We start from the raw sequence: 14,357 nt of genomic DNA, 5'->3' as shown, positions 1-14,357 counted from the left end.
GCCGCCTGGGCCGGAGGAGGCGGGCCGCGCCGCACCTAAGGCCATTCCTGGGCGCTGTGGCCGAGTCGAGGCTCCTGCGAGAGAAGTCGAGGTTCTGTTTGCTGCTTGTGTCCCCTTCGGGGCGGCCTGTCTGGATTCCGGTCCCCGCTTCTGCAGGAAGCGCTCCGGAAGGGTCGGGGTGGGATCCAGGAAGCCATTGGGAAGGGCCTGGGATGGGGCACTGGACGATGTTCTCTGTCCCCAGCAGATGTCCAGTGCCCAACGCGGGGCTGGATGGCAGGGCTCCCACTTTTACCAGAAGATGCCTGGTTCCCACGTGGGACACTCGGGAAAGTGACCAGCCTTTGACTCTGCTATGGGTCACGGAGTCAGGACTGGGACCCTGGGGTCTCCACGTAGATGTCTCTTGGTCCCTGAGTGTGGGTGAAGGAGAGGGGATGGCGTCCTGGGGTCATGGCCTGCCCTACTCTGGGCTCCCATGGCATCTGCTGAGGAAGGCGGGAGGAGCCCAAGGGGACACAGCAGGTGTGGGTCTTGTCTGCGGAAGCTGATTGTGAGCACCAGGGGAGGCCTGCCCAGGACGTAGGGTGGCATCGTGGCTCTAAGAAGGCCACTAGGCTGGTGGATGGTGGATGGTGGTAGCAAATGTAGGAAGTGAGGCTTTGAGGAAAGGGAGTCGGCAGAGTCTGGGGTGTAGTTTGGGGACTATTTACTCACTGTGTGAATGGTTGGCAATGAACGTGCCTTAAGATGAAAATGAGGTTCAAGGGTTGGGTTGTGGATTTAAACCAATGCAGACATCTGGGTGCATCTAAGACATTACAGCCTCATTTCTGTGGGCACAGGTCTTGCTCTCTGCCCTTCCCCAGTTGTGGGCACCTTAGACACTGGGGTGCTGTGAGTGTGGGGTTTGCCTTTGGAGACCTCTGGCAGTTGTGTGTGAGGATACAGGAGGTGGGGTGGTGTGAAGAATTGAGGGGGACTGGGACCTGCCCAGGGCCTGAAGAGAGTCCCAGGCTGGGGACAGCCTGGCCTGGGGCGGGGGGCGTCGCAGACGCTCCTCTGTCTTTGTCCTTTGTGTGCTCCTCTGTGCTGTGTGCTCCTCTGACTTTGTCCTTTGGGCTTCAACTTTTTGGAACTGAAGGACTCCAGGGTATGAGGGATAGCCTGCTCCTAAGGGTGGATCTGGGACCGGGATGGCTCCAGGGGTGGCTGCCCTGTCACACCTGTCCCTCTTCTTTAGGTGTGTCGGCCCAGTCCTTTCTCCACTGCTTCACACTGGCCGGTGCTGCCTTCAACTTGCAGGTGGTCACCCCTGGGGTAAGTGCAGCCCTACCCCCAGTGAATGCTTGGGTGCCCACCTCTTCGGGGTTGACGCTAGGAGGGGACCATCGCTCCCTGGAAGGAGCAGAGAACCCTCTGTGGCCCTGACAGCTGGCTTGGAATAAGTGTTCTGCATCCAGACCCAGGGACACCCTGAAGTCCTGGTCTCTGTTCCTGCAGTCTGGCCTGACTGGTGCAAGGGAGGCCTTTTTACTATGATCTGTACTTTTGTACAGCTTTAAATGGAAAGTGGGATTTAGTCTAGTGGGAGTAATTGACATTTCTAGTGGAAGGGATTCTGCATCCTTTGGGATAGACACTTGCAGCAAGGAGGTAGTGTGTGTTTGTGACTTTGCCCATTTGGTTTGGTTTGTTTGATTATTTTGGAGGTATGGGTTGAACCCAGGGCCTTACACATGCTAGGCTAGGGCTGTGCTGCCAATCCTAATCCCTGGCCCATTTTGCACCTTTTATTGTTTGTTTGCTTTTGGTACTGGGGATTGAACTCGGAACCTTCCTCTTATAAGGCAGGCACCAGAACCATTGAGCTAAATCCCTAGCCATTTTGCAGCGTTTAGAGTCCTCTCTAGGAGGTTTAAGTGGGGAAATGGGATAAGATAAAAAATAGTCAGGGCTGGGGATTTAGCTCAGTGGTTCGGTGGCCTGCCTTGCAAGCGCAAGGACCCAAGTTCAATCCCCAGTACCAAAAAAACAAAACAAAACAAAAAATAAAATAGCCAGGCATGGTGATGCATGCCTGTAATTGCAGCACTTGGGAGGCTGAGGCAGGAGGATCACTTCAAGTTTGATACCAGCCTTGGCTACATAGTGAGTTCCAGGGGCAATCTGAACCACATAGTGAGACCCTGTCTCAAAAAAAAAAAAAAAAAAAAAAGCCTGTGATCTGGCACCTGCCTTGCAAGCTCAAGGTCCCAAGTTCAATCCCTGGTACCAAAAACAAACAAATGAACATGGGTATGCATATGTCACTGCGATGTGATTTTTTTTTTTTTTTTTTTTTTTTTTTTTTTCTGGTACTGGGGATCAAACTTGGGACCTTCAACTTTCAACGTAGACAGTGGAACTACTGAACTAACCCTCAGCCCTGCTGTGATATTTAAATAAATAAATAAAATAAAAAATTTAAAAAGTTAAAGTCCTTTCCAAGGTGGATAGGACAGTACCTGCTGCTTTTATAAGTCTGGACCCACAGCAGTGACCTCAGTTCTCAACCTTGGCCTCTGGGCTCTGCCGTACAGGGGAAGGCCATGGACTTTGTGGATGTGACTGAGAGCAATGCACGCTGGATTCAAGACTTCCGCCTCAAGGCCTACGCTAGCCCTGCCAAGTTGGAGTCTATCGATGGTGAGCCAGGGTGCATTCCTACTGGGCACATGTTCCTCTCTGGGATGGGATGCTTAAAACCTTGGAGTGTGAGGGCTACAGAAGGGTTTGGGTTCTCAGTGCACGTCCCTATTCTGCCTCTGCAGCTACACTGGGGCTTGCTGTGAAGCTGTGACTGTGGGCAGCCTCGGTTCATACCCTAAACTCTGAAGTTCTGTATTCCTCTCGGGGAGGAATAGGTCAGCTGTCCCATGGGCTCTATGGGGTTCAGGACGGTGACACATGATGCCTTCTGGCCGGTTGCTGTGGGAGGTCTGCCCTGGCTGTACCCTTGAGACTGACAAGTGGCTTCTGGGCCTGTGGTCTCCTCAGGTGCCCGCTACCACGCCCTCCTGATCCCCAGCTGTCCTGGTGCCCTGGTTGACCTGGCCAACAGTGGGTCCCTGGCCCGCATCCTGCAGCACTTCCAGTCTGAGAGCAGTAGGTCACGAGAACTGGGGGGTAGGCTGTCAATGTGGGGGTGGGGGTGGGTGGCTGGTTCAGGTTCAGAGCTGGGCACATCTGTCATTTTGCCAGCCATTTGGACTTGCATAGAGTGCCACATGACCCTGCCTGGCTAGTGGACAAGTTTGTGTGCCACTAACACACAAAGGTGTGACCCCTAAAGGTGCTTTATGCTCCTCCGGACCTGGCTCCTGTGGGCATTGGTGGCTGTGCCCTTCTGGGCCCCTGTATGAATAGGTTGCTGGCTGGGTTCCAGGTAGGTACACACTATGTCCATTTTGATGAGCAGGATGCTTGTTAGGAACCCGTACACAGACAGGCCGGGCTGTCATGCAGCACCCTTTGTTGGAGAGAACAGTCTCTCTTGGCCTGGACAGGCAGCCACCTAGCTGTGGGAATTCGTGCATGCCAGGTAGCCTTTGAAGAGGTGCTAGTGACCCTGCTGCGAGGTTGGGGCACTGCCTGGGTTGCTTTTCCTACCTGCACAGCTGCCTCCTCTCTGCACCAGGATGGTCCGCAGATAGAGGCAGCACCAGGTGCCTGTCGTGCATGTGCATTTCAGCCCCAAGCCTGGAGTGACCTGGGCCCTAAGCAAACCCTGGCACTGAAGCCCACCTGGGGAAGTGTCAGGGCATAGTTGTGTACACCCAGGTTGGTGACCTGGGTCTCAGACTGCTTCACTGCTTTCAGAGCCTATCTGTGCTATTGGCCATGGTGTCGCCGCTCTGTGCTGTGCCACCAGCGAGGATAGGTCCTGGATGTTCCACAGCTATAGCCTGACAGGGGTGAGTGTCTTTCACATGGGCTAGCATCCTCAGTTAGATTCTCCCAGCACTGTGACCCTGCTGTCCCCTGAATGGACATGTGTTCAGTGTGACAGCTGACAAGCACACACAAGCAAAGTCATCCACTGAAATTCTCACCCTGGGTCACCAGCCTGCCTGTCACCCAGGTGCCCTGATGTTGGGGGACCCAGGCCCTCTGTCCACAGTGGCATCAGGGCCACCCATGGGGTAGAACGGCAGGCTTTGCCTTGTCCCTGGCCTCCTGCTCCAGAATCCCCCTCCATCCTGTCCCTCTCCTCATCTACACATTTTGGATGAGGTTCCTGCTTTGTTGTCCCCTATGTGTCCCTCAGGGCTAGCCTTAGGGACAAGGGAGGGCCCTGGCAGGGGCAGAGCTGCCAGGGCCATTGTCTGGCTCAGGCCCACGTCTCCACAGCCCTCTGTATACGAGCTCATCAGGGCCCCTGGCTTCGCCCAGCTGCCACTGGTCGTGGAGGACTTCGTGAAGGACTCAGGTGCTGGCTTCAGTGGTAAGCCTGGCATGCCCTTAAATGCCCAGGTCTGGGTGTGACCTCAGGGAAGCTGGCTATACCTGTGGCCATGGCTCAGGCCAGGCAGGTCAACCCACTCAGATTTTTGGGCCCTCAAGGGGTGGGAGTGGGTCTGGGGGCATCAGTGTCTGAGCCCTGTACCTTCTGCCCACCTAGCCAGCAAGCCTGATGCTGTGCACGTTGTGCTGGACCGCCACCTGGTCACCGGGCAGAATGCCAACTCCACTGTTGCTGCTGTGCAGAACCTGCTGTTCCTCTGTGGCAGTCGGTGAGGTTCGGGAAGGCCTGGGCTGGACTGGTCCCATGACCACTTCTGTGTGCGAGTGCTGAGCCTTGACCACATACATGTCTGTCCCACAGGAAATAAGTCTGCCAGCAGACGCTGTCCCCATGATGTGGCCCAGGTGTCCTCAGAGGCAGCTGGACTCCCTCTGGCTCCAAGGACCCCACTGTTCCCCACCTGATGAAGGGCCCTCAAGGGGGTCATGTCCTGGACTTGCCTCCGAGAATTGGCCTGCGAGCTGTCAGCCCTCTGCAGAGGCTACACCTCCCTGGCCTGTTGGTCCCCAATATGGTCTCCTCAGGTGACACAGGGATGGCCCGAGTGCTGAAAACCGAGTTTTGCATTTCTGGAGAATTGGTTGGTGTGTGGAGCAGAATTGGCTATGGGCTTCCTAGGATGGCCCCACCCTTTAGCCATTGCCCTGTGGGAGGCTCAGGGCATTTTCCCCTGGCCAAGGTGAACAGGGTTTGTTCATGCCACAGCCTCACATACTTGCTGAAGGAGGAGGGTCCCTTGCTGAGGCTGGGATGGTGCTGCGGTCCTCAGTGGACACAGTATGTCACCGAGGACCACGTGGCATGAAGAGGACCACACGGTGATACTCTTCAGAGCCATTCCTATGATGGCCAGAGCCAGACTCCAACTGCAGATGCAGCCGTGGGTGGCTTGGGCTCTGCTGAGACGGGGAGGCTGTGAGGCCTGGCTCCCCAGGCCCTGCAAAGGCCTTGGCTGGGACTGCGGCTGCAGCGGCCGCCCTCCTAGAAGCAGTGCATGTGCTTTCCGTCCTGCTGGGCACCCAGCCTGACCCCAATGAGCAGCCTGCTGGCTAAGTCAGGCTCCTCCCCTGCAGCTCAGCCTAGTGGGGCTGTCCCTTTCCTTCTGATCGGGTCCTCCTCTCAGTGTGACTGGCCTCCTATGGTACCCTGGCTGTCCCCAAGCACCAGGATGGCTTCTCATGACAGAAGTGTGGGTGGGAGGCCCCTTGGTTCTACAGCTTCAGTGAGGAATTCAGTACACAGTGTAGGCAGATAGCAAGGCAGCCCCACCCCAGGGCTACTCCCTTCACCCCGCAGTGTCCGTGGCTACTTCTGTCCAGAGCGAGCTCGCAGAGGCTGCTGTAGGCCTTGTGCTCCCCAATCCACTCCTAATGTCGTGTATGTCTTGATGGAACTTTTCAGAACCAAGTCATGCTCTGTCTTAGTCCATTCAGGCAGTTGTAACAAAGCACAGACTAGGTGGTTTGTTTGGTTGTTTGTTTTTTTGAGACAGGGTCTCACTATGTAGTTAAGACTGACCTGGAACTCACTGTGTAGTCCAGGCTGGTCTCGAACTCACAGCGATCCTCCTGCCTCAGTCTCCCAAGTGCTGGGATTACAGGCGTGTGCCACCATGCCCGGGAGACTGGGTGGTTCATAAAGAAAATAAGTACATTTTCTGTGGCTCTGAAGGCTGAGTCTGAGGGTCAGGGGTGGCAGATCTATCTGGTGAGGGCCTCCTGGCTGCTCTTCATGGTAGCAGGGTTGGGAAATTGCTGGGGCCTCTCCTATAAAGGCCCTAATCCCACTCATGGTTAGGGGTCCCACCCTCCTGACCAAAGGCCCTACCTGCTGCTGTTGTCCTGTATTTCTGCGGGACACAGATGCTAAGACTGTGGCGGGGAACTCAGTATGACATCCGCTGAGCACCTCTGTTTAGGCTACTTGAGCCCCACCTTCTGACCCAGGCCTAGGGGTGGAGATAAGGTAGGCTAGGGGATCAGCAGGAGAGAAAAGGGACAGAACGTCCAGGAACATAGCAGCAGCCAAGTGGGTGGGCTTCAATGCCTAGGTTGTTTATAACTGGAGCCTACATCACCATAAAAATGATAACGTGTGGGCCACGGATTTAGCTCAGTGGCACCGTGCCTGCCTCACAAGCCCAAGGTCCTGAGTTCAATCCCCAGTACAAAAAAAATAGGTATGTGTATTGCTCATAGCAGGATCACAAGGGACAAATTGACTTCCTTTATGATAGATATCATGGTATCCTTAATACTGTTAGTGTCTAAACAGGAAGTTGATGCATAATTACCAGGTGGACCTTAGTGCTTTGTTTTGGTTTTTTTGTTTGTTTGTTTTGGTGGGTTTTTTTTTTTTTTTTGAGACAGGGCCTCACTATGTAGTTGAGACTGACCTGGAACTCACTATGTAGTCCAGGCTGGTCTCAAACTCACAGTGATCCTCCTGCCTCAGCCTCTCGAGTGCTAGGATTACAGGCGTGCACCACCATGCCTGGCTCTTAGTGCTTTGAAAGAAGCATCATGAAGAGCCTTCTGTGATTCTCTTTATACAAAATATCCAGGAAGCAATTCACAGGACAAAGTAGGTCACTGCTGGTTGTGGTGATGGGAGTGAGGATTGGCACCAAGGCTGTACGAGTGGGTGAACTCGAATTTGTGGATTATACCCATCAGGCATGTGCATGACCTGGCCTTGTCCCTGCTGCTGGTCTCCCTGGAGATACTGTTTTCTTACTGCTCTGCCTCAAGGATGCCTCCTACGATACCCTGGTTGACCACAGGTTAACACAAACAAGGCCCAGCTCCTGAGGACAGAGCAGCTTGTGGGTAGGTTGGACAGGGCTCTCCCCTGTTCCTAACCCCATGGAGTGGCAACTGAGGCCCAGGCCCTCCTTGACTGCAACCCCCATGCCGTTCTCACAGCCTGGCCTGGATCCAACACCCTTGCCTCAGTATTGCCAGGAGCCAAGGGGTCCCAGAGGGCCATCCAGTACCCCATGAGGCAGGTTCTGGGCCTCCCTGAGTGATTTCAAAGCTGGCACCACTGCTCCCCACAGGAATCTGGCCATCTGGCCTCAGCTAAGGACAAGAGCCTGGCCTGGACACTGAGGAGGCCAAACACTTGCACCCTCAGGGCCTGACACAGCCCTGATACTTGGCTGTGGAGCTAGCCCCACCAGGGTAGCTTTGACTACTAGCACACGGTACAGGCCCAGGGGACACCAGGCACAGAGAAGGGCCAGGCCAGGGCCCCACCTTCCAAGTCAAGTCCTGGGGCTTAGTGGAGGCACTTCCCTAGCTTGCTGAGACACCAGCTCAAGGCCTCCCACCACCTGGGATCTGTTCCCAGGACAGCCCAACTGAGACAAGGGTGACAGCTGCCAGGGTCACCCTGACTGGGGACCTCAGGGCTCTTAGCCCCAACTCCACCTCCCAGCCTTGCCTAGATCACAGCCAATACTGGGAACAGTTGGGACAAAGGTGACTGAGCAAAATGAAACTCGGCACAGGAAAAGCAACTGCTTTAATGCATTAGGCAAAGTTTTTACATAAAACTAGAAACCTACGATTCCATCCCTGTCCTGATTGCTAAAAAAAATGCAAGATTCCACGCAGCCTTGCACAGTGAGACCCCAAGTCACGGGCAGTGCGGGTCTGGTGTCCATTCACTCCGATGCATGCTACTTCCCGTTCTCCGCACTGAACATTTGTTCCTGGAAAGGAGCGTGGAGTCAGCCATGCCTGGCCCTCACCAGCCCTCCAAGGCTGTGGTGTGTGTGGGCTGGGCCAGTCTCAGCAAGCCATCTGCTGTGTTGGTACACACAGCAAGTTCCCCCCTCTGCCCAGTGGCTCAGGGGCCAGTTGTGTGCCCAAGACCACCAGCAAGGAACTCACTGTCAGCATCCGCTCCAACTTCACAGCATCTGCAGCAAACTTCCGAATCCCCTCAGACAGCTTCTCCACAGCCATCTGGTCCTCGTTGTGCAGCCAACGGAAAGACTTCTCATCCAGGTGTATCTTCTCCAAGTCACTGGCCTGGGCTGCAAAGACACCATACCCTGTGCCTGCGCTGGCCCAAGAGGCCTAGCATCACCCATCAACTCCTATTCCCCATGAGGCGTCCCTGGAGAAGGGGACTTGGCTAATGTACAGGAAGATCCCCCACCCTTCCCATGTCCTGAGCTGCACCCACTAATGGGACCCACAGCCTCAAAGTGCAGAGCAGTGGCCATACTGGGCTCGGGACTTACCCGCCTTGGCTGAGAGCATGGGCGTAAGCTTGCTGCTGTCTTTGAGCAGCTCGCCCAGGAGCTTGGGTGAGATAGTGAGGAAGTCACAGCCCGCCAGTGCTTTGATCTCACCCGTGTTGCGGAAAGAGGCACCCATAACGATGGTCTTGTAACCAAACTTCTTGTAGTAGTTGTAGATTTTGGTGACACTCTTGACCCCTGCAGGAGACCTTGCCATGTCACAGGCGGCCCTGAACCCCACTCCAACCTGCATGCCCAGCCCTCGTGACCTTAGAGGGCAGCTCACCAGGGTCTTCCAGGGGCTCATAGGATTTCTTGTCTGTGTTTGCCACATGCCAGTCCAGGATGCGCCCCACAAAGGGGGAGATGAGTGTCACACCCGCCTCGGCACAGGCCACAGCCTGAGCGAAGGAGAAGAGCAGCGTCATGTTGCAGTGGATGCCATGCTGCTCCTCTAGCTCCCTGTGGGGATGGGGAGGTGAGTGCAGGGCTGAGGCACATTGGGTTATGGTGACCATGAAGCTCACCATCACCCACACCACAACAGGGCCACAGGCAGGACAGGTGCTGAGGGCCTCTGTGCCTGTCCCCGTCCCAGGGACCCCAGTCCCCACCACAAAGAGCCCACAGGCTAGGCTTCCAGGCTGGGGTAATCATGCCATCTCTGACCAGTGTGGACCTTCCTTTTCTGGACCCCAGCCCAGCACCCATCCAGTTCACCAAGGAAGTCTTGGGGTGGATTCCCTGGCAGGGCTTTGCCTGCTGTGCCATGTAACCACATGGGGAGTCCAAGGGAGCCTGTCAATCTGAGGCCCTCCTCAAACCATGTGACCAGTAACAGCACTTGAAGAATGTGCCCATGAGAAATACATGTCCACACCAGTACACATCCAGATCCATAGCACTTGAGGCCTCTAGCTGACCGTTCATTGGTGACTTGTGGGTGAGACACCTCAGAGCAGTTTCCCTTGGATACTAACCTTCCCTGACTTCCACTTTGAGCACGTTTGTGTAACCATGGTTTGCTTTCTGTACATGTGCAAACTACAGACATGAGGCTTCCCGACCAGTGTGAAGGCGCACTGCTGGGTAAGCCCAGCGAGCTCAGCACCCAGCCCAGCCCAACCCAGAACCACACCCCAACAGCTCCCGAGGGCAGGAGCATTTACCTTCCAGCCTGGATTCCCTCCCAGGTGGATGACAACTTGATGAGAATTCTGTCCTTGCTGATTCCAGCCTCCTTGTACAGTTCGATGAGTCGCCTGGCTCGGACTACCATGGCATCCTTGTCAAAGGAGAGCCTGATAAAGCAAGGGGACCACATGCCCTCAGGTCATCAGCTAGGAGCAGGGTGGCTGGAGCCCTGCAAAGAGCCCTCAGCAGCCGGTTATCTCATGAGAAGGCTTAGCAGGGAGCTCCCTGCCACCATGATGGCCACAGGGGGACCCTAAGGAACAAGCCTCGTCCTCCCAACTGTCCCTGCCCCCAGGGACAGAAATGGGATGGAGATGACTCAACACCACCCTCTCCCACCTCACCCCCCGCCAAGCATCCCTACCTTGCATCTACTTCAGTGGATACACGGCCTGGAATCTTCTTCAGAATTTCTGCTCCAAACAACACGAAAAGTTTATCTATAGCATTTTTAATTTGGTCCTCTTGTGACCTGAAATCCAGAGGAAAAAAATTAGGTTAGGAGCCTGTGAGATTACACAGGAGCTGAGGAAACGGTGGGATTCCTTTGCCAAATTTCCCTCTATATGTTTTTTTGTTTTTTTTGTTTTTTTTTTTTAATTTTTTTTGGCATCAGGGATTGCAAGGCAGGCAGTGGAACCACTGAGCTAAATTCCTAGCCCCTGTTTTTTTAATCCTAAAAACTCTTTCGGGGCATGGTAGCACAGGCTTGTAAGTAATCCCAGTACTCTAGGAGACTGAAGCAGGAGGATTCCAAGTTTAGACCCTGTCTCAAGATTAAAAAGAATTATTTTAGGGCCAGGGATTTAGCTTGGTGGCACTGCACCTGCCTCGCAAGCTCAAGGTCCCGAGTTGGATCCCCTGTACCAAAGGGGGGAAAATTTCTTTTAAATGCCTGGGGATGTAGCTCAGTGTAGAGGCTTTGGATTCAATCCCCAGTACCAGTAAAAAACAGACAAAACTATTATCCATCGTGTGAACTGCACCTCAATGAGACCTGACTTTTAGAGGGATCTTTTCACCCTCTCCTGGGTTGCACAGGCAGACAAAGGATGCAGGGCAGGTGCTGCTCCAGAGGGAAGAGTCAGGATCCTCATCAGCCCACTGCCTGAGACAATATTTCTCCAGTGTCCCATGCTACACACTGGGGCTAGTGGATGTAAGAGAACCACCCGAGGACCTCCCAAAGCAGTTTCAGGGTCCTAGGAATAGAGCGGGGGAGGGAAAGAGACCCAGTGTGCACAGCAGCTATCACATGGTCTGGGAGCCACACCACCTGCTGGGCCAGGCACTGCCCTGAGCCTTGTGTTGCCACTTGCAAGGGAAACACAAGCCTACAGAAATTGAGGCTAGGTCTGTGGCTGCCTGGGTACAAGAGTGAAAAGGGGCACTGGGCACTGGGGACAGCTCTCCAGGTACATGTTCTAGCACACACAGCAGCAGCAGTGCCACACAAATTTGCTGCTAAAATAATAACCACCAAAAGGTAAAGCAGTGTTCAGGAACCACGGAGTCGGACCAGAGGTGGAGGGAGTCTGGGTGCCACCAGTGTTCCCTGCCACACTGGGTGCTGGGTACCAATGAGAAAGCTGGAGATTTAGCTCAGTTGTGCTGCCACCTGCTTTGCAAGTGCAAGGTCCTGAGTTCAATCCCCAGTACCAAAAGCCAAAAAAAAAAAGAAAAAGCCAATGAGAGCCAGGCATAGTAGCCTGTAATTCCAGTCACTTAGGCGGCTTATAAGCTGGAGGCCAGCCTGGGTAAGTTAGCAAGATCTTGTCTCAAATAAAATAAAATGGGGTTGGGCACTCTAGTGTGGGGGGCAGACCTAAAATCCCCGCACTCAGGAGGCTGAGTTCAAAGTCAGCTTGGAATACATAGCAAAACCTTATCTCAAAAAAATCAAAAATGTGCTAAGAAGTAGCTCAGTAGTACAGCAGCCTGGCTTTAACCCTAGTACCACAAACAAAAAGGACAATATTGGATAGGGAAGGCCATAGGCTAAGGAGACCAGGGGCGCTTGCTGGCCCCAGCCACACTCACCCGCCTAGCTTCTTGCCATAGGCGATAGCCTCCTCCATCAGCCCTTGGTAGGCAGGCATCTGGGCCGCAGCCAGGATCAGGGATGGGTTGGTGGTGGCATCCTGGGGCTTGTACTCCTCGATGGCTAGGGAGACAGTGGTTGAAAGCAGGAACATAAGTGGGGCATTTGCTTCCACCTAAACCCAGAGGGCCCCTGCAGACCAGAGCAGGGCACAAAGACACTGCCCCAAACACTCCCCAGGGACAAGGCTGCAACATTAGAACTAGAGCCCTGAGCACTGAGCCCCACACTCCACCAGTCAAAGGGAGGCAAGAGGGAGCCAAATGAGAAACGTGTCCTGTGGTTCCATGGCCAGTAGGTGGCATGCTGTCCCCCAACCAGTGACAACAGTAGACACAGGTGGTGGTGGCAACAAATACTGTACTTTTTTTCAGTAAGAATTGAACCCAGAGATTTCACACTTAGCTATACCCACAGCTCTTTGTATTTTTCTGAGACAGGGTCTCACCAAATTGCTAAATTACCCAGGTTACACTCCAATTTAGGATCTTCCAGCCTCAGCCTCTCAGAAAACTGGGATTATAAGGCTATACTGTTTCTTTTAACACATTAGTCCTTTGTCTGGAATCCAAGATAGCAATGGGTTTAATTGACCCACCATTCCAATGGAGTATGTGTGGTAGGAGCAGATAAATTGCCAGTCTTGCCAGGACACAAATTTATTCTTGACAGATTAGTCTTTTTTTTTTGGTACTGGGGATCAAACTTAGTAACCTGCACTTGCCAGGCAGGTGCCCCCACCACTGAGCTAAATCCCCAGCCCTCTTTTTAAAATGGTACTAAAGATTGAACCTGGGGCCTTCCCACTGAGCTTCATCTCCAGTCCCTTTTTTATTCTTTATTTTGAGACAGTCTTGCTAAGTCACTAAGTTGTCCATACTGAGTTCCTCAGGATCTTCCTGCCTCAGACTCCCAGAGTGGTGAATCCCACCACAGGCATGTCCACCACCACCCTCAACTCAAAAGATTAGTATTTTCAAAGTATTCTTAAATGACAAAACTATGGTGACAGAGAACAGATTTCTGCTTATCATGGGACCAGCTAGGACAGCCTCAGGAGCACAGGAGATCTCTGTGATTAGCACAGCTCTATGTCCTGACTGGTGCAGTCATACAAATCTGGGTTAGAAACAGCTGCAGATGCACCCCAAGTGCAGACTGGAAGTGGGGCATTAAGCCAGGTCTGTGTGTGGCACAGTGCATGCCAGTGCTGGCTTCCTGATTTGGCCATCACGGGAAAACTGGGCAAAGGGTTCAGGAGCTCATTTTGCAACTTCTTTGAGTCTGTAACTGCTGTATTTCCAAATAACAAGTGAGGAGAAAGGGGTGCTCACTGGATCTGCTCAAAACAGTGTTTCCTTGTATAAAATGACGCCTGGATAAAGTCAGCTTTCAGCAAACTGCTTTTACCACAACTGAAAACAAAACCAGGACCCTAGGAATACAGCTCAAAAACAGAGCTTGTGTTTAGCATATATGCTGGGGGAAGGGAAGTTGGTGCTCAGCACCCCTCCACAAAAGAACCAAGAACCATGGGGATCAATGGATAGCTTTCAGGGTCCAGGGACTCTCATACTGCATGTAAAATGCAGGGAGCAAGTTGTTCTAGGAAGAGGACCAAAGAGTTTTGATTCTGTTTTCAGGGCCCTGTGACCCACAAAAAAAGAACCTAAAGCAGCCACAGCACCTGTAATCCAACATTTGGGAGGCTGAGGCAGGAGAATCATTGCCAGTTCGAGGCCAGCCTGGGCTACAAAGTGAGTTCAAGGTCAGCCTGAAATACGAAGCAAGTGATCTTGCCTCAAAAAAATCAAATTAAGAAACTTTACTCACAAAACACTTATCTCAAACTGGCTGCAATGTTTACAATTACACACTTATGACTCTATGCTATTAAAAAAAAATTTTTTTTTCTATATGTTCCGAAGTGTGAATAAATGTAATTTTGGCTTTTTTTGTCCCCGCCCCCCCGACAGTCTTGCTATGTAGTTTAGGCTGCCTTGAACTCACCATGTTCCTCCTGCCTCAGACTCGGGAGTGCTGGGATTATAGAAGTGTGTCACCATACCTGACTACAAATGTATTTTAAAGTTAATATCCATTTTATTGCCGGGCCTGGTAGCTCATGCCTGTAATCCCAGCACTTGGGAGGCTGAGGCAGGAGGACTGCTGTTGAGCTCAAGACCAACCTGGGCTTCACAGTGAGTTCCAGGGCAATCTGAACTACATAGTGAGACCCTGTC

At 53.1% G+C, this 14,357-nt stretch overlaps 2 protein-coding genes across 5 annotated transcripts in view; one reads left to right on the top strand and one right to left on the bottom strand.

Moving 5' to 3' along the window:
* The first annotated feature begins 31 nt into the window (after positions 1 to 31).
* Gatd1 (glutamine amidotransferase like class 1 domain containing 1) lies at positions 32 to 6,090 on the top strand. 4 transcript variants are annotated; one of them, XM_010640354.3, is made up of 8 exons: positions 44 to 91; positions 1,244 to 1,320; positions 2,583 to 2,688; positions 3,040 to 3,147; positions 3,862 to 3,956; positions 4,393 to 4,486; positions 4,664 to 4,775; positions 4,868 to 6,090. In XM_010640354.3, exons 3-8 carry the CDS (start codon positions 2,592 to 2,594, stop codon positions 4,872 to 4,874), a joined length of 513 nt encoding a protein of 170 aa, XP_010638656.1. In that variant the 5' UTR covers positions 44 to 91; positions 1,244 to 1,320; positions 2,583 to 2,591; the 3' UTR covers positions 4,875 to 6,090. The 4 variants fall into 4 exon arrangements, with proteins under 4 accessions (XP_010638657.1, XP_019065552.1, XP_019065551.1 ...); XM_010640355.3 differs by lacking the exon at positions 4,868 to 6,090 and having other exon boundaries at positions 32 to 91; positions 4,377 to 4,486; positions 4,664 to 4,766; XM_019210006.2 differs by lacking the exon at positions 4,868 to 6,090 and having other exon boundaries at positions 39 to 91; positions 4,664 to 4,779.
* Positions 6,091 to 8,073: 1,983 nt separating this feature from the next.
* Taldo1 (transaldolase 1) overlaps positions 8,074 to 14,357 on the bottom strand; it is an 8,075-nt gene continuing 1,791 nt past the window's right edge. The window contains exons 3-9 of the mRNA XM_010640453.1: positions 12,054 to 12,177; positions 10,378 to 10,485; positions 9,989 to 10,120; positions 9,106 to 9,281; positions 8,820 to 9,017; positions 8,464 to 8,609; positions 8,074 to 8,282 (exon numbers count right to left, since the gene is read on the bottom strand). Coding sequence (XP_010638755.1) covers positions 8,250 to 8,282; positions 8,464 to 8,609; positions 8,820 to 9,017; positions 9,106 to 9,281; positions 9,989 to 10,120; positions 10,378 to 10,485; positions 12,054 to 12,177 — 917 coding nt within the window. The 3' untranslated portion in view covers positions 8,074 to 8,249. The remainder of the gene's footprint in view (positions 8,283 to 8,463; positions 8,610 to 8,819; positions 9,018 to 9,105; positions 9,282 to 9,988; positions 10,121 to 10,377; positions 10,486 to 12,053; positions 12,178 to 14,357) is intronic.

This window comes from Fukomys damarensis, unplaced genomic scaffold (assembly GCF_012274545.1).
Source record: "Fukomys damarensis isolate Sample0158 unplaced genomic scaffold, DMR_v1.0_HiC HiC_scaffold_16, whole genome shotgun sequence".
NCBI lineage: Eukaryota > Metazoa > Chordata > Mammalia > Rodentia > Bathyergidae > Fukomys > Fukomys damarensis.
This window is presented reverse-complemented; position numbering and strand designations above follow the sequence as displayed.

Excerpts from the sequence above, each read along its gene's own strand:
- Gatd1 (XM_010640354.3), top strand. The coding sequence starts at position 2,592 with ATGGACTTTGTGGATGTGACTGAGAGCAATGCACGCTGGATTCAAGAC. Across the intron at positions 3,957-4,392 it reads ACAGCTATAGCCTGACAGGG|CCCTCTGTATACGAGCTCAT; the intron begins GTGAGTGTCTTT and ends ACGTCTCCACAG. Across the intron at positions 4,487-4,663 it reads CTCAGGTGCTGGCTTCAGTG|CCAGCAAGCCTGATGCTGTG; the intron begins GTAAGCCTGGCA and ends CTGCCCACCTAG.